Source organism: Lepidochelys kempii, chromosome 8, assembly GCF_965140265.1.
Source record: "Lepidochelys kempii isolate rLepKem1 chromosome 8, rLepKem1.hap2, whole genome shotgun sequence".
Lineage (NCBI taxonomy): Eukaryota > Metazoa > Chordata > Testudines > Cheloniidae > Lepidochelys > Lepidochelys kempii.
In genome coordinates this window covers 89,766,949-89,785,213 of record NC_133263.1, presented here as the reverse complement: position 1 = coordinate 89,785,213, position 18,265 = coordinate 89,766,949, and the positions used below count along the sequence as shown (strand labels likewise).

The 18,265-nt window shown below is 42.1% G+C and overlaps 2 protein-coding genes across 2 annotated transcripts in view; both read left to right on the top strand.

Annotated features, from left to right (window-relative positions):
• AK4 (adenylate kinase 4) overlaps positions 1 to 5,632 on the top strand; it is a 47,493-nt gene extending 41,861 nt beyond the window's left edge. The window contains exons 4-5 of the mRNA XM_073357432.1: positions 671 to 789; positions 3,536 to 5,632. Of these exons, the coding sequence (XP_073213533.1) occupies positions 671 to 789; positions 3,536 to 3,650 (234 nt within the window). The 3' untranslated portion in view covers positions 3,651 to 5,632. The remainder of the gene's footprint in view (positions 1 to 670; positions 790 to 3,535) is intronic.
• Positions 5,633 to 17,557: 11,925 nt separating this feature from the next.
• Positions 17,558 to 18,265, top strand: part of DNAJC6 (DnaJ heat shock protein family (Hsp40) member C6) — a 90,679-nt gene continuing 89,971 nt past the window's right edge. The window contains exon 1 of the mRNA XM_073357431.1: positions 17,558 to 17,700. The gene's annotated coding sequence lies outside the window, so the exon portion shown is untranslated. The remainder of the gene's footprint in view (positions 17,701 to 18,265) is intronic.

The window sequence follows — 18,265 nt, the reverse complement described above, 5'->3', positions numbered from 1 at the left end:
ATTTAGCTGGAGAAAATTTAAATCTACTTCTAGATCAGTAAAGATGTCTCCACTTGAGAATGCCTTATTCGTCTTTTTAAAAATATTAAGGGGAGAAATCCTATTATACTCTAATAAGTACTGAATGCATGGGAGTTGAATTCTTCTTGCTAGATAAGTTTTAGAAAACTAGTTAGGTTTTTCATGCTCGGGGGCCTTAAGGGGGCACCTGAAAGATTGTGTGCAAGGCAGTTTCCAATCAGACAATATTTATTTAGGAAAATGAGATTTATTTTAATCATGGGGTAAGAAAATGTCCTACTATAATTTACTGTGGTCCAGAATACCACAGTGTTTTATTGTGCAGTCATGGCACAATGATTATCCTGGGAGTTATGCAAGCTAGCACACAGATGCCATTGTTATCAAGGGAGAATACAAGGTGTCTTACAGTAACTAGTACTAGTGTCATAGATCAACGTTAATTATCCCTTTAACTCAGATTTTTATCTACTATATATATTGTAGTAAGTAAAGTGTCTTGCAGTGATATCATCTGACATGAATGCAAGTTCTTTATAGCTGGCCAAATTCTATCCTCAGTTACACCCATATAACCCCCATGGCTCACTGTGTGGCACTGGTTTAATCTGGCACAGTGTTCATGATGTATTGTTTGTCTTGTACACAGGGGATCGATGACATCACGGGTGAACCATTAATTCAACGGGAAGATGATAAACCTGATGCTGTTGCTGCTCGGCTAAGAAAATACAAAGAAGCTGCAAAGCCAGTAATAGAATTATATAAGTGAGTTTGAACGCACTCAAGTAATACAGACCCTGCCTGTAAAAATAAGTGCTAAGTTTTCATCTCCACAAATCTGTTCTTGGCTTGCTCAGGGATATCTTGATGTGGCCTCTCCCAAGCAAAATTGCGTATGTGTTAAGATTTTTGGCCTGGCCATAATCAGCAGCCATATGCTATACCTTTTGGGGCTGGATTCAGGGCCCCACTCGAGTGGCATATGGGAGGTGTAAAGGCTGCAGTGGACCAAAGAACTCTCCCAGGACAGGAGCAGTGTAGCAGTAGTGGAAGGGGTGAGTCTAGGAGCAGGAGTCTGCCTGTTCTGCTCTGTGCTATGGGGCTTCCTGGCTGCAGAGCAGCCCTGGAAAAGCTGCCTTAAATTAGGACAAACCCCAGGGCTGCTGTACCTTATGCCAGAGCCTGTTTCAAGCCCTATAGTACATAAGAATGGCTATACTGGGTCAGACGAAAGGTCTGTCCAGCCCAGTATCCTGTCTACCGACAGTGGCCAATGCCAGGTGCCCCAGAGGGAGTGAACTTAACAGGCAATGATCAAGTGATCTCTCTCCTGCCAGAACTCCGGCAGTGAGATGTGATTCCTTTGCCTTTCTTTCTCCTCTGCTGCCGCTGGCTAGCTAGATTCTGTGCTCTCTTTCTTTTCAGCCAAAAGCAGAGCCTGCCTTGGGTTCAGTTTAGAGGATGAGGCTAATTTTGCTGTTAAATTTAATTATAGGGAAATTCACCATTTCTCTGTTTTATGTTTAATCTGCTGCGTAAGAACAGTTGACCCTTCAGCGTACATAGTGTTGTGCTTAGAAAGTGGCTAACACATTTTTGGATGCAGTCTAAATGATAAAGAATACAAATTATTACACATGTCTCTGAGAGAAAAGAATTGTATGTATGGTTTTTAATCTAGATTTATTTATTTATTTAAAGGAGCTTTCTGTCTAGCTCCCTTTTTCCCCCCTCTCCTTTGATCACTCCAGCTGTCAGCTTTAGATTGTGCCGGTGGAATCGCATGATTGCAATAGCTGTGTATCTGTAAGCAGATGTTTGAGAGGAATTGTGATCTATTGATTGGAGGATAGAGATGGAGCCATCTGTAAAATGGAACGATCCCTACCTGTCTCTTAGGGATGCTGTGTATTTGATTGAAGCTGGAAGATTTTAAAATTTAACATTTCTGATTCTTTTAACTTCTTTAGGTAGAGCCTCTCAAGCACTGGACAATGAGAAAGAAAAAGTTTAGAGACACAACAAAAGAAAACCTGTGCATAAAGTGTAGCAAAAAATCAGTTTTAAGACTCCAGATAAATGGAGGTTAGTTACTTACTGAGAGTGGCAGCATGTTCCAGGCACAAAGACCACACCAGCTTTCTTTAAGAGCTAAAACAGAGTCATGGATTATTTGTATTGTTATAGTGCCTCGGAGCCCCAGTCATGAGCCAAGACCCCCTTGTGCTAGGCGCTGTACAAACACAACAAAGATGGTCCATTGCCCCAAAGAGCTTACAATCTAAGTATAAGATGAGAGACAACAGATGGGTATGGTGTCAGTGTGCTACGCGGTGTTCTCAGCACACCAGCTGCCTTCAAATGCAGTTTTATCTCATGAACAACGGGGGAAAGTGGAAAGGACTATCTCAACCCTCCATAGTTATATGTACACTAGCAAACCAGACATTGGTATACAGTGTACTAAAAAAAGTCTCAAGAAGTTTGGAAGAACTTATCCCACTAAAATTTTGAATGTGACTCACCAGCTACAGCTTCCTTCCCTGTAATTTTTTCATTTTATTATTGTTTACCAGTACACATTTGGAGCCTGATGTAATAGGTCTAATCACATGAGTAAGATTATTCACATGCTTAAATATTTGTAGGACTGGCTCTTAAGAGAATGTGTTAATGTTCTTGCCTATGCTGTGATTATTTTGGGGCATGTTTTGTCATACTTGCCTTGCCTTGCCTTCAGCTCTGTGCTAATGATCTAGTGATTGAGACTGAAAATTTGAAAGCAATGCAGCATTCAGCAACATTTTAAAAGTTGAAATAGTCATATGGAATGAAAGGGACATGAAATACAAGGGACTGAGGCCCTAAGACACCCAGGACCTTAAGCATGTGAGTTGTCCCACTGAAGCTTGTAAAATATTTAAAGTTCAGCGCATACTTTGATAAGTCTGAGTCTAAGGCTTTTACCTTGCAGTTGTTCTTCTGATGACACATCCATTGTAATGCGCTAGGAAATATACTGTAATGAGCAAACCTGCACTGCAGAGGGACAGACTAGATAAGTCTCTTGTATATAAAATGTAGTACACCCCTGCCCAAGATCCTAGGGACATCCTGGGGCAGGTAGCCCAAGCTGCCACCCTTCCCGCTGCAGCCACACTGCTATTTGTAGCACATGTACATCTACCTGAGCTGGGAATTACGCTTCCCAGCTGCAATGTAGACATACCCTAAGTAGTGAAGAATCAATGAGTAGATTAGATGAACATTAAGCATAATCAGCTTTTTGTTTCTACTATAAATTACACAGAGCTTACCAAAAATTTGACCCAAAACTTGACCTGCAATCTAGAATGGTTATTCAAGAGCTTAGGCTACATTCATTTTCATTGGTCATGCTCCTTTGCATGTGAAGGCATCTGTTCTTGATCATAGACACTGCATAGTCCTAATGTGTTCCAGAATTGTCAATCAAATTATACTAATTTCTAATCTTAATTATATTTTTCAGGAGCAGAGGTGTCCTACACTCATTTTCTGGGACAGAGACCAACAAAATCTGGCCTTATGTTTACACTCTGGTTTCCAGCAAGGTCCGGCCTGTCCATTCCAAAGAAGCTAATTAACCATCTTGTGTAAAGGATCAAGAATTTAATATGGTTGTTCATTTTGTTTCTCTGTGCCGTATTGGTGCTGTGCCCAGTTAGAGGATAGTACAATGTCTGGAACAACTTCTTGGCTTTACTGGAGTTTACAGTTCTGGAAATGCAGTTACAGCCAGCGTCAGGGTGGAAAAGAACCCTTTCTGTAAAAGATGAAGTCTGCTGGAATAAATTCTAGTTTTCATGCTACAAAGTATTGCTGATGTGATCCGGGAACCCTAACCAATGATTCAGACTTAGACAGACTTAGAGTATATCTAACCTATCATGGTTCCCTCCCTGAATCCATGTACATATGCAATGTGCTGCTCCATTGCTCCACAACACCCTTTGCCTTGAGCTAGCTCTACATGGCAACTTCTTTATTTCCTCTGAGAAATAAAAACCCTAAATGCAGACTTTGACCCCATGGGGAATCAGTGAGTAACATGGAAAATATTTACATTGCAAAGCTCAAATGTGAACACAACATTTCCAGTATTAATAAACATAGAAGGAAAAAAAAGTCCTGGGGGTTAAATACATTTTTGTGCTGTCCTCCAAAAAAATAAAAATAAATGCTGCTATATGATCTAGTTTTCACTAAGTGGTATGATGCATGCCAACCAATAGACCAGGAAACTGAGTAAGCCTAAGTTTGTCCATGAGAAATGAGTTGCACTAGTTTGTGCTTTGGTTGTTTATAGCTTTAACACTACAAGATATGGGCATAGTGTATTAGTTTATCCCAAAGATTTATTCTCATGTGTTTTTTGTAATTTTATCTGGAAAAAGTTCATTGTATCTATCTATTCTGCCTTCTAATTGAGGTTCTTTCTTCTCTCGGTATACAGGGACCATTCTGGGGGGAAATACCTTTTGCAGGGGATTACTTTTTCTCATAATAATGGAACACTTTAGGGTCTGGTCCTTCAGGTCTTACACAGACACACTTCTCATTGACATCTGTGAGTTATGCACATGTGTTGGATGGCAAGAGTCGCAACCAGTTGGTGGTATTTAAGCACTTTGTGAATCAAAAGCAATTGTTCTTGTACATTCCTTGATGGTCAGGCAAAACTGACTGGTACTTTCTGTACACATTGTTGTTGCAGCTGTGTTGGTCTCAGGAGATTAGAGAGACAAGGTGGGTGAGGTAATATCTTTTATTGAAAGTTGGTCCACTAAAAGACAATCCTTCACCCGCCACCTTGTTTCTGTTGTTTTATGCTCAGTCTAGTCTTGTGCTTGAGGTTATGTACAGTTAAGCATGCAGCTCATCTAAAAACACTTGCCATAAACATTTCCAAGCACTGAACAAAACACTGCATTTTTCTAGAGGTGTCTCGAGTTTTACATAGGCTTTTTTCCCTGTTCAGATTTTTAGTTTCTGGTTACAGCTAATGGAATGGGAAAGCTTTACTGTAATTTTTTTTTTTTTTTGGTCCTCTGTAGACATTAATTTCCAGTTTACAGCTACAGCTGCAGTGATCTGAAACACTGTGAACTAACTACTAGTGATTCTTGTGGGGAGGAAATATAAGTGTTCCTGGATTGACAATGTTACATGTGAATGAATTGTTGTAAACAAACACCTTTTAAGGTGTATGAAATCTCTTCCTCAGTTTCCTTTGTTCCTATTTTCATGTGTTGAGTCATGAAGCTAGATGTAGTGGTGGCTTTTCTAAACTGGAATTACTGTAAATTTGTTTGACTTGATCTTTAATACTTACAGTACCTAATTAACGGGGGGTGTGATTTACCTCGTAAGGCCATGTCTCCTTAAGTTGCCTTATTTTATAAGCTATTTAAGAAAAACCAAGATTGTGTATTTTTGAGAAATAAGCTGAATTTTACAGAATAGCTTTTAGAGAACTTTATACCAAGCTGTTTCAGTTGCATAGCTTGCTACAGTCCACAGTAACCAACTAGAAGGGCTACCTCCATATTACAATAGATCAGTGGTTTTCAAACTTTTTTCCCCGCGGACCATTTGAAAATTGCTGAGGTGTCTCAGCGGACCACTTAATGATCTTTCCAAATGTTTTTTGTACCGTTAGCTACCTATTGTAAAGTGCTTCGGATAAAAGCACTATATTAAAAAAAAAACTTAATAATTAACATTTTTTATTCTACAAATAAAAGCACACAACTCATATTTTAATATCAGTAGTCTTACCTTCCCACCCCCGCCCCCCGCTGTGGCAGCCCCCGAGATGGGCTGGGAAGGAGGGGGGTCACTCCCTCTCTTCTTCACCGTGGCAGGCCTCTCTTCTCCGCTGTGGCAGCCCCCGAGCTGAGGCTGGGAAGGAGGACTGCCTCTCCCCAGCAGCCGCAGCCCTGGACCTGGGGAAAGTTGCCTCTTTCTCTGGCCACAACAGCCTTGCACGTCACAAATTCCGCCCACCCCTTCTTCTTACCCCATTGCCCCCTCCCACCTACTCCCTATTCCCCCCAGGGCCACCACCTCTCCTTACATGTGCGTCTTCTCCAGGGTTCAGGCACCTAATTAGTGGAGCCACGCAGTAGCGTAGCCAGGAGGGGAGTGGGGGGAGCGGCTGCTCCCCCTCTGAGCACAAGTGGTGACTTTTTTAATTTTTACTCACCCGCCGCTGCTCCAGGTCTTTGACAGCGGGGGCCTTCACGTGCTCCGGCTCGGCAGGGGCCTTCATTTGCTCCAGGTCCTCGGCGGCATTTCAGCAGCGAGGGCCTTCAGTGCCACCGAGGACCCGGAGCGCCGTCTGGTGAGTACAAGTGGGCGGCACCTTTTCGTTTATGTCCGGTGCCTCTGTTCGCTCCACCTAGCTACGCCACTGGAGCCATGCCTGCGCGGCTCCACTAATTAGGTGGCTGGCCCATCAGTCTCTCGTGTGCGTCCGCCCAGGCGTGTACCTTAGGGAACTATCCGCAGACCACCTGAATGGAGTTCGCGGGCCACAGTTTGAGAACCTCTGCAATAGACAACTTGATTAATTACAACGGTTAACAAGCAGGGCAAGTGTCTGCTGCTGAAATGTCGTCATTCCTGCTTTTGGATCTTGAAAATACACTCCTGAAGAGTGGCTATAAGTTTGTAGGGGGAGGATTCTTAGGTGGAACTTACTTTGGCTTTCTGAGGCCTGGGGAGATTTGTTTGAGTAGAAGTCATCTTTACTTAATTTTTTTTTTGTCATCGTACATTAATGCTTTTTCCCAGCCAGGAAGATGCTAATTTTTGTCTTGGCATTCTTTTGTGATGGGAAGACATGAGTTATCGGTATGTTCGCATCCTCCCTTCTTTCGTACCACTCACATGACATTGGCCCAGCAGTGCACTAGATTTCCACCAGCCTTATCCTGGATTCCATTTTCTTCTCTATAAATCGTGGCCCCCTCCTGCTCCTGGCAGTAGAAGGCACACTCTGGCAGTCCCAGAGTATTGCAGCCAGTCGGCCATTGTCATCACTAGCCCATCAGACAGGCTGGCATCCTGTGACCATTTGCGTGTTAGCCATGATGATACCGAGCAGTATTGCACAGTACGATCTCTTACTGGGGACTGTGACTGTTGCATTCACAGTAGTATAAGTAGGAAGTTGGACCCTATTTTGATTTTAGAACCACTGTGCAATGTGGTGCGGTCAGTGCCTTCCTAGTTGGAATGCATGGCTTTGGACTGGGATCAGACAGCTTTCGAAATGTCATTACTATCCCTTTCTAAGTGAGACAAAGCAGAACTGCACTGATGTGGTATGAAAAGGCTGAGTGGAAAAACCCTAATGGCCTGAACTGATCTCTCCACTTGTGTATGGGGCAGGGTTTTGAGGTGCGTGGAGGGAACAACCTAGAGGACATGAAGACATGTGTGCAACCCTGCCTGGGAACCCATGTTATGCACCAGGGTGCATATCAATCCATAGGGTTTTGGGGGCGGGGCCAAGAATGGGAGATGTAGCACCAGTTATGGATCTGCCGGGTTGGGAGGCCTGGTTCTCAGCTGCCTATCCATTCTCCCCTAGTTGCCTTCCACTGAAAGTAATGGTCTAAAGGAGGCACTAAGGAGTTCTAAGGTCTGCTCTCAATGGGAGACTTCCCACTGATTCGAGCGGAGCAGAACTGAATTACAGGGCTAACCAGGTTCTCTCATGGTGTGGGAGGACAGGGAGCAGCCGCAGAGCACATGGGAGATCTGTGTTAACTGTATGGGTGGGGAGGTCCTTGAAGGGATCTACCATCCATCTAGTTAAAACATACTTCTAATGGTTGGTTCTTTCCACTAACAGGACTGTACTCTGAACAAAAGAAATGGCTCAAATTCTTAATATATGTTAGCAACAAAAGGGGTTATTTGAAAGTAAAACTGCTGCTTGAAGAAACAAATGAGGCTCCTGGAAAACCTCTTCTTTCACAGAGGGGTTAGCTAAAGGGTATTTAAATTATTTTAAAATATGCTAATATAGGGACAGTGGGAGTTGCTTGTGTGCACATCTGACTTTTAATGCTGGTGTGCTCCACTCACTGCATGAGACAGACCACTGCTGGACTCCTAGCCATGTTAGGAATCGCATATGCCGTAGTAGTCCCTGTTTGTTGCCATGAGTGTCCTCTCTCTGGGATGAGGACCGCCAGAAGGGAAGGTGCTAGGGCAGGAGTCTTCTGAGCACTAACATTCCCACATGCTACTGAGAAGTGTGATGGAGGGAATGCTGGGTCTGCGAGATTTATGGATGGAGCCCTTGAAAAGCAGCTGCTGTAGGAGGTGGCGAAGAGAATAAATGTGACCTGACTAAAAATTCCTAATATCTGAAATAAACTTTATCAAAGTTGCTAAACTGATGCAACTGTACAGTCGGAGGAAAACACTGGTGGAAAAATAAGTGTGTGGGAAGGGATGCATTTGAGAATATTTTTCTGTTTGCCAATAGGTGTTAAACTCCTGTTGGAAATGCTGTGTAATCTCCTCCATTTTAAGCAAGCATTCAAATCCAAAGGAGTACTTGTGGCACCTTAGAGACTAACCAATTTATTTGAGCATAAGCTTTCGTGAGCTACAGCTCACTTTATCGGATACATACTGTGGAAAGTGTAGAAGATCTTTTATACACACAAAGCATGAAAAAATACCTCCCCCCACCCCACTCTCCTGCTGGTAATAGCTTATCTAAAGTGACCACTCTCCTTACAATGTGTATGATAATCAAGGTGGGCCATTTCCAGCACAAATTCAGGGTTTAACAAGAACGTCGGGGGTGGGGGGGGGGTTAGGAAAAAACAAGGGGAAATAGGTTACCTTGCATAATGACTTAGCCACTCCCAGTCTCTATTCAAGCCTAAGTTAATTGTATCCAATTTGCAAATGAATTCCAATTCAACAGTTTCTTGCTGGAGTCTGGATTTGAAGTTTTTTTGTTGAAGAATTGCAACTTTCATGTCTGTAATCGTGTGACCAGAGAGATTGAAGTGTTCTCCGACTGGTTTATGAATGTTATAATTCTTGACATCTGATTTATGTCCATTTATTCTTTTACGTAGAGACTGTCCAGTTTGACCAATGTACATGGCAGAGGGGCATTGCTGGCACATGATGGCATATATCACATTGGTGGATGTGCAGGTGAACGAGCCTCTGATAGTGTGGCTGATGTTATTAGGCCCTGTGATGGTGTCCCCTGAATAGATATGTGGGCACAGTTGGCAACGGGCTTTGTTGCAAGGATAGGTTCCTGGGTTAGTGGTTCTGTTGTGTGGTATGTGGTTGCTGGTGAGTATTTGCTTCAGGTTGCGGGGCTGTCTGTAGGCAAGGACTGGCCTGTCTCCCAGGATTTGTGAGAGTGTTGGGTCATCCTTCAGGATAGGTTGTAGATCCTTAATAATGTGTTGGAGGGGTTTTAGTTGGGGGCTGAAGGTGACAGCTAGTGGCGTTCTGTTATTTTCTTTGTTATGCCTGTCCTGTAGTAGGTGACTTCTGGGAACTCTTCTGGCTCTATTAATCTGTTTCTTCACTTCCGCAGGTGGGTATTGTAGTTGTAAGAATGCTTGATAGAGATCTTGTAGGTGTTTGTCTCTGTCTGAGGGGTTGGAGCAAATGCGGTTGTATCGCAGAGCTTGGCTGTAGACGATGGATCGTGTGGTGTGGTCAGGGTGAAAGCTGGAGGCATGTAAGCAGGAATAACAGTCAGTAGGTTTCCGGTATAGGGTGGTGTTTATGTGACCATCGTTTATTAGCACTGTAGTGTCCAGGAAGTGGATCTCTTGTGTGGGCTGGACCAGGCTGAGGATGATGGTGGGATGGAAATTGTTGAAATCATGGTGGAATTCCTCAAGGGCTTCTTTTCCATGGGTCCAGATGATGAAGATGTCATCAATATAGCGCAAGTAGAGTAGGGACATTAGGGGACGAGAGCTGAGGAAGCGTTATTCTAAGTCAACCATAAAAATGTTGGCATACTGTGGGGCCATGCGGGTACCCATAGCAGTGCCGCTGATCTGAAGGTATACATTGTCCCCAAACTTTAGATAAGCTATTGCCAGCAGGAGAGTGGGGTGGGGGGAGGTATTTTTTCATGCTTTGTGTGTATAAAAGATCTTCTACGCTTTCCACAGTATGCATCCGATGAAGTGAGCTGTAGCTCACGAAAGCTTATGCTCAAAATAAATTGGTTAGCCTCTAAGGTGCCACAAGTCCTCCTTTTCTTTTTGCGAATACAGACTAACACTGCTGTTACTCTGAAACCATTCAAATCCAGGGTCTCATTTCACTGCCTTTACTGTCCTACCCTCCAGTGCCGTTCAGGGGGATATATTTGAACAGTGACATTTGGGGTTTTCATTTGTATCCATTATTTTATTTGCTTTTTGTCTCTCTGTATTGAACACATTTCAACACAGTTAAGAGTCTTCCTTGAGACCATTCTCCTTATCTTTATCAAAACCTATGAAAGTGCAAATGCTGCTGTTCCCATTGTTTTTCAGGCTGTCGTATTTCATCAGACAAGAGGCTCTTTTGGGCATCCTATGCTGCATCTTTCCCCTTAGGGAAATTTATTCTTCCAGTTATGTAAGATGAATGGCTTAGAACAACATTTGGACATGCTAGAGCCACAACAATTCCTGGATGGATGGAGACATGCACCTTTGAACTGTAGCTAGAACACCTTTCACTTTATTATGCCTCTCTCTCTGTCCATTAGTAGCCTTAGCCATTTTTACATGCATGTATAATATTTCATATTGTGCTTTATAAACATTAGTCAGTCCCCAGGCAGTGAATGCTGCCCCTATTTTGCAAATGGAGGTATGTGACTGGCCAGAGGTCACTTGCTGACTCTGAACATGGGGCTGTAATCCTGTGCTCAGTGCATTGGACTACGTGTGTGTAACATTCTGCTGAAGAAGTGACAAAACTACCTGTTGGAGGCGCATCCATGCCCTGTTCCCCTGCAGTAGCTGCAAACTCCATTCTTGGTGGCCTTTCTTCTGCAAACTTTTTTTTTTTAATTGTTAGGTTTCCCTTAAAGTTACCATATTTAGAAGATAATTGTTGAATGTCCAGGTTTTTTTGAATGAGAGAACTTTGTGCATTGATCATAGGACTAGAAGGGACCTTGAGAGGTCATCTAGTCTAGTCCCCTGCATACATGGCAGGACTAAGTATTATCTAGACCATCCCTGACAGGTGTTTGTATAACCTGCTCTTAAAAATCTCCAATGATGGAGATTCCACAATCTCCCAAGGCAATTTAGTCCAGTGCTTAAGCACCCTGACAGGAAGTTTTTCCTAATGTCCAACCTAAACTTCCCTTGCTGCAATTTAATTGCTGCTTCTTGTCCTATCCTCAAAGGTTAAGAAGAATAATTTTTCTCCCTCCTCCTTGTAACAACCTTTTATGTACTTCAAAACTGTTACCACATCCCCTCTTAATGTTCTTAGATTTTAAATTCACTGATACTATCTCCACCGCTGGCAGTTTTAAAATCTAGATTGGATGTTTTTCTTAAATATATAGTCTGGGAATTATTTGGGTGAAGTTCTGTGGCCTGTGTTATACAGGAGGTCAGACTAGACGATCACAATGGTCCCTTCTGGTCTTGGAATCTGTGAATCTATGAAAATAGCAATCTCTATTCTTTGTGGCATCTACAAACTTTTTTAATGTCAATTTTTTAAAGAGTTGTAAATTCTTTACATCAATTTGACACCTGATCACCTTGGGGATAATACTATATTTACATACCACAGCAGGACATTGGTGGATCGACATAAAGCACTGTATAAGTATGAAGTGGTGTTTATTTCAAAGGGTTGGCACTCACAGCATGTGCATTCCTCAGGGTTTATTAATGATGCTGTGGGTTGGAGTGGTAGTGATTGACTTCAGGAAGTATACTAACACCAATACACTACACATGGTTGCACTGTCATTTCAGCACTAGGTTTTTAATTTTGAGTTTGTAAAATGGCTGCCGCACCTGTTCTTTAGTGCAAAGCAGAATTCAGGAGACCCTGAATTGCGGTAGGAACCCCAAAACTCACTTGAAACTAGGTACAACCTGGCAATCTGTGTCAAATCCAACAATTTATGATGATCCCTCCCATCCCAGAGTCCAGCTCTACCTTTTTAGTTGTCTGTGTTGTGTGCAAAGGGGTGGGGTGTTTGGAGTGTAGTTAAAGGGATGGAATGCATGTGTGTATATTTACCTTAGAATTGCTATGGGGGGGCTTGTTAGAGGTTTTAGGTCCTAAATAAATCCACTTTTTTTTAGGAGAGGAACAGGTCTAGTTTTACAGGGCATGCACTCATTAAATATTGGTGTGCAAATTATCTATAGATACTTGTACTGTGTTTTTAAAGGATGGATCCAATCATTGCTGAGATAAACATTTCAATTTGAACTGCATACTATCCCACTGCACTTGGGTCACACAACCTACCTGTGTTAGTTGTTTTACTTCAGCTTTCTCCTACAGTCTGAATCTTCCCGTCAGAACACAACACAATTCCCCACTTCATCCCCTGACTTTGGTACTTTACTGTGAATCTTATGCGTGGTTTTTTGTTTTTTGTTGTTTTTTTTTTAAATAAAGTGGTGACAGTTCTGTAATAAACCAAAGTGAGGGTTGGAAGGAGGAGGTTTCCTCTGTCTGTCCTCTCTCCTTGGGAACCATTTGGTATTTGTATGTTTGCTGATGGCTGGAAATGTAACAGCGAGTTTATTCTTGGGTGGTCTCGTCCCTGGAGAATCACTACAGCTATATTGCCATTTGAGATATGTAAATAAATTTTTTTCCCTGCTTCTACCTGTCTTATGTGGTGTTTAATTTGTGGCAAGACCTGGCACTAAGATCACACTCTTTGGTGAGCACCAGCTATGTACTTGCTCCTGTGTGTGCAGAAGGAGACAGTCCCTGCCTCTGGGATCTTGCAATCTACGGCCCCTGTCCTTCAAACTTCTCTACATGGGCACTTTTTATTTTTAATTTTTCACTGGGGATTTAAGGATCTTAGCTTGGCAGTTTGGAGATGGTAACACCTGGATCAGTGCAGAGATGTATTCATGCTTTTGGCAGGATGAGTTTACAGGGGCTACTTTGGGAAGGTAATGTCAGCAAACGAAGAACTTGCTTTTTGGGTAACTCCTTCCTCTGCCTCTGTAATAGTAATACATCCTTCTGCTCCTGGGGTTATTGTGTCTCTGGTTGCTTAATTATTTTTCCCCAATGACCGAGTGAGCAAGAGCAGTGCATGGTTATGGATTTTTTTTTAAATGAGGGTAGTAATATGAGGAGGCATCTTGAGTTTAAAAAGCCTGTACAAAAGAATCTGGTTACAAATTTTTTACTTTTCCATTTGTTTGTGAATGCCCATTTCCTTACAGGAACAAACACTCACCCAAACGCTTTCTTCACCTATCCCCTTCAGCAAGGCTGTCTGTGTTCAATCAGTTCTCATTGGTGTGGTCATTAAATTCCAAGCCTAGATAGTACAAGTTCTGGGTTACATTTTTGCCTTATTTAAAACCTGTCCCCCAATTCCTACCATGTTACCTTCTATTCCATTTAATGTATAAAACATGCCCTGGGTCTAGGGCTCTTCTCTGGCCAGCAGGCATTACCACAGGGCATTTCGTCAGAGGTTCTGATTTTTTTTTTTTTCCAGAGGTGCTTAGCATCCACATTCTCCATTGACATCAATGGGAATTGCTGGTGCTCAGAACTTCTGAAATTCACCTAGGTGACTTAATTTCAGGAGCAACAGCCTGATATTTCAATATACATCTGCTCCCTTCCTGGTGCTTAGCACTCTCTTACTCACCAAGATTGCTTAAAATAGTGTCTTTTGTTTGTTCAGTCGAACCAGATTTGTACAAGTCCTTGCTGTTTGTGGAATACCGTGGTTCAGCTTCCCTCCCCTGTGAATTCCATGTGTACAATCAAGCTGCATGAAAACCAAATATTTACTAATTTAGCTTGCTGCTTGTATTCTACTTAGTTCATTGTTCCTTTTGGCTATGATGTTTCTCAGAGCTGGGTCTTTGGGCCCCATGAGGTCTTCTCAGATTTGGGAGAACTGGAGATATACAGGAGATTCCAGTTACAGACAAAGTTTCTAGCCCGTTTTCCTTTGCACATGTAATGATATAAATTGAAAGGAAACTTCACTTTCATTTCTGCAGCTAGGAGCTGGAGGGAAAGCTTCAGTTCACTAGCCTGATTCACGAGGACAGTGAGTCAGTATTTAACAGAAGGTTTGGCAAAAGCGGGAGATGTGACTTGTGTCTGTGGTGCTCTGTCCAAAGTTTCACTGGGAACTGAGTACATTGTGTAGGAGCAAAGAAAACAAAGAGAGAACAATTTAATGCCATTTGTATCACTCTGGGCTATTTGTTGAAGAACATGCCTGAAATTGTTCTTAATGTACATTGAAACCTGTAGTGGGCCTGAGTTAAACTTTTGATGAACAGTGAAAAATAAGCATAGGAATTGCAAAGGTCCCTGTTGCAGTATCTGATTCATCCTGGAGCATGAGGTGCTTGGGTTTATTTTTATCAGAATATTCAAAGTGTCTAATATTTAAAAGCAATCTCCTGTGTACAATGGCCTTTCAACAGGCGGGTCAAGGAGGAGAGCTCTGTGAAGCTGGGCTGTGCCAGGAGGACAAACAACTATACAACTACATTGACTTCTTAGTGTAGACTCCCAGCCTTAGGACAAAGAGTCAGGTAACCTCTGGCTGGGCCTTAGAGCACTTCAAGGGCCTCATCTTCAGAAATAACCCAAAGTACTTTTGTAGCGGCCTGGAGCAGACTAAGAAATGTACAGTAGGAAAAATGCTCGGTAGCATCATTTCCCTACCCCAGCCAATGCCAGGATCCTTCGCACTTTCCCTCTCTATGTCCCTCTCAGTCCTTTCCCCTTGCTGCTTTCTCTGGTCTTGCCTATGCTAGATTATCTGGGGAAGTGTCCCAGGACTTCCTTACTGTCTGTGGGAGAGTTAGTGAAGAGAGGACGCTGGTGGTGTTACCATGGTGTCATCTCGCCCTGTTCAGAGCAGGTCTAGACGACATGATGGTAAAAAAGGCAGAGCTCTGACCATTCAAGTGCTCCCACCAGTGCTGGTGAGACTTCCCCTGCAAAAGATTAGTGTAGACGCACAGCCTTTGTTTCCTTCACATGTGCTCTCAGCTTCCCACCTTCAGTATGGCTGCCCTATGCTTGGAACAAGCTCCTACTTCTCCAGCAAGTGCCCCTTCTTTTACATCCCGCTCTACTCTGTTGTTTGCAGAGTTGTCATAGCTGTGTTGATCCCAGGTGGGTGAGGTAATATCTTTTATTGGACCAATTTCTGTTGAAGAGCCAACTTGCGAGTTTACACAGAGCGGAAGAGGAGTTCTGTGTTTCTTTCTCCAGAAGAAGTTGGTCCAATAGAAGATATCTCACCCACCTTATTGATCTGTAGATAATCTTGGATTAAGAAAGCTCCTTAGGGCTGGGAGTGTGATTCACTACATTTGTAATTATTTATGGCCCCAGGAACACACAGGGGTAGATTTTCAGGTGCTTAAGTACTCACAATTGGGACCAGATTTTCAAAAGATTTTAGTACCCAGAAGCTCCCACTCATACACTTCAGGCCTGATTTTCAACATAGCTCAGTATCCAATGTGAAAATTTGACCCCTGACTTTGGTGCCTAAATGGGAGATGAGGTCTTCTGAAACTCTGGTTTTTCAGGTCCTGTATAAATACTGATGGGCTATATCTGAAAACCCCCCACATATAATGATGTACATTCCCTATCTAACCCTGGCAAATATACTGGGACTTTGTTCTTATGAATCATAATCTGGCTGGTGTATGTGTATCCTGTAATGGATGGACTCCAAATTTCTCAGCTGTGTGTCATAGGCCTGATACTGCCAAAAGGTAAAGAAGATTCCCCATGGTGCAAGCAAGAGTGGTTGTACTTTTGGAGCAGGTGGTCCAGATTTTATATACTCTGCCACTGTACAGTTGCAAGTTGGAGTGACAATCACAAAGCCTTAGGTACCAGTATAGATAAACAGACATTTAAAAAAATAACTATGAAATGAATCTTAAAAAAAGAAAAAATCTATTATCAAAACTGAATAAGAGTCTTCTAAAGTTTTATTTTGAAGAGTGCTTCCCAGTGATACTTCTAGGTTAATCTTAGTCAGAGTCCTACAAAATGTATTTGTTACCCATATGCTATTTAACTAAAGCTGGTTGTCACCACAAGGGACTGGGGAAAACGCAGGTTTTTTGAGGCTTCTGTTCCATAGATTGTGGGCTGTTCCATGACTTGTGGATTCCACTGCTGCTGCTTTCAGGAACGCTACCTGGATAAGCACTGCTACGACGCACCTTGAAGTGCTCCCCCCCTCACTGACTTTGTAACCTGGATGAATTGTTAGTGGGGCAGAAAATTGCGATGAAAATACATTTATTTTACAGATGGCTTCCTCATGCTCTGAGTCGGACAGTGTTGTGATGGCAGAATGAGGGCAAGATTATTCAGTGGTCAGGGTACTAGCCTGGGAGAGCTTGATTCAGCTCTCTTCTCTATCAGAGACTTTCTGTGTGCCATTGTGCAAGTGCCTTAGTGTCTCTGCCTCAGTTCTGTACAATGGGGATAATAGCACTTCCTTATCTCCCAAGGGTGTTGGTGAGGGGGGATAAATACATTAAAGATGTGAGCTGCTCAGATACTGTGGTAATAAGGGCCAAACAAGCACCTTTAAGGATAGGTAAAACTATCACTGGAACTAGTTTGAAAACATCATGCTTAGAAGAAACAGAATGCATAGCTCGTAATCCTGCTGCAGCCATAGGTGCACTGTGATCAGGATGATGGGATGAATAGTAACCAAGTTATACTAATAATTAGCTAGGGCATTTATAGATCCACAAAACATGGGTCATGCTTCAAGTCCACCACAATATACTCTCCTTTACTCCATAATATTTTTTTGGATTTACACTGATTGTTTAAGGCAAGAAGGGATTAGAATTGTTATGATCTGTAGACACAAGTGTATTCCCCAGGGGAATGACAAAACAGAGAAACGAATATATCTGTATTTCTAATCCATCTCACTTGTTGACTAGATGCCTTCTGATTTCAAGGTTCTCCTCAAAGAACACCTTTTGGATGCTGTTTTGCCTACATGCTCCTTTATCACTGATTTTTTCCAAAGGATTTAGATTTTTTTTTTAAATGAAACTTGACTCAGAATTGAATTAAGGGAAAATCCTTTTACTCCAGATCCTACTCCATGCCACGTTTTAGAAAATGTGTTATGTCTGCTTACATACTCATTCTTTCCTGATTCTGTATAATTCTAACTATAACCCAATACCATACACAGTTGCATACAATTATCACACATCAGTGCCCTGGCTTGATGGACATACCCTCCATGACCTATGACTGGCCGTGAATGACAAATCAAAAGTCAGCATTTCGCAAATCAGCTGGGCTTCCTGCTGATCTGCAGCAAGAGGAGGAAGAGGAGAATGAAAGAATCTGAAAATAAAGGTAAGAAAAGAACATAAAGGGAATTGCGTACAATAGATGAAAAATGAGATGTTGCATAATTAAATAAGTGGGACCGTTTACAGTATATTCTCCTGAGTAACCATTTTAAAAATGCATCCTGCATCTTTGATGCAAAGATCCTAGTTAAAAAAAAATGCAGTTATATAATATGCTGAGGGAAAGATTTTGCATCGACATCTGCTTCTGATTTCAATATATCACATATTACCATTTGATGGCAAGTTAAGATGCTGAATTTAGCAAGTGCATAGCTGAATATTTAGCATTTGAATAACTGAAAAAACATCCCCTTTTTCACATACCTAGCTAATTATATATAGACCATTAGAGCTTTGTTTGACTACCTAAATGTATATTTAATATTATGTCATCATCTGAGCATATTACCTTCAATAGAGAAAAATAATGTGATGTTTCCAGGTTAAAATAATAACTGCATGGTGTGATTAGCAGCCGAGTGCATCTCGGCTTCTGAGGGAAAGATTAACCAGGTATATGTTTAAGAATAAAATATTTAATATAAAGAAATACAGGCATATATATT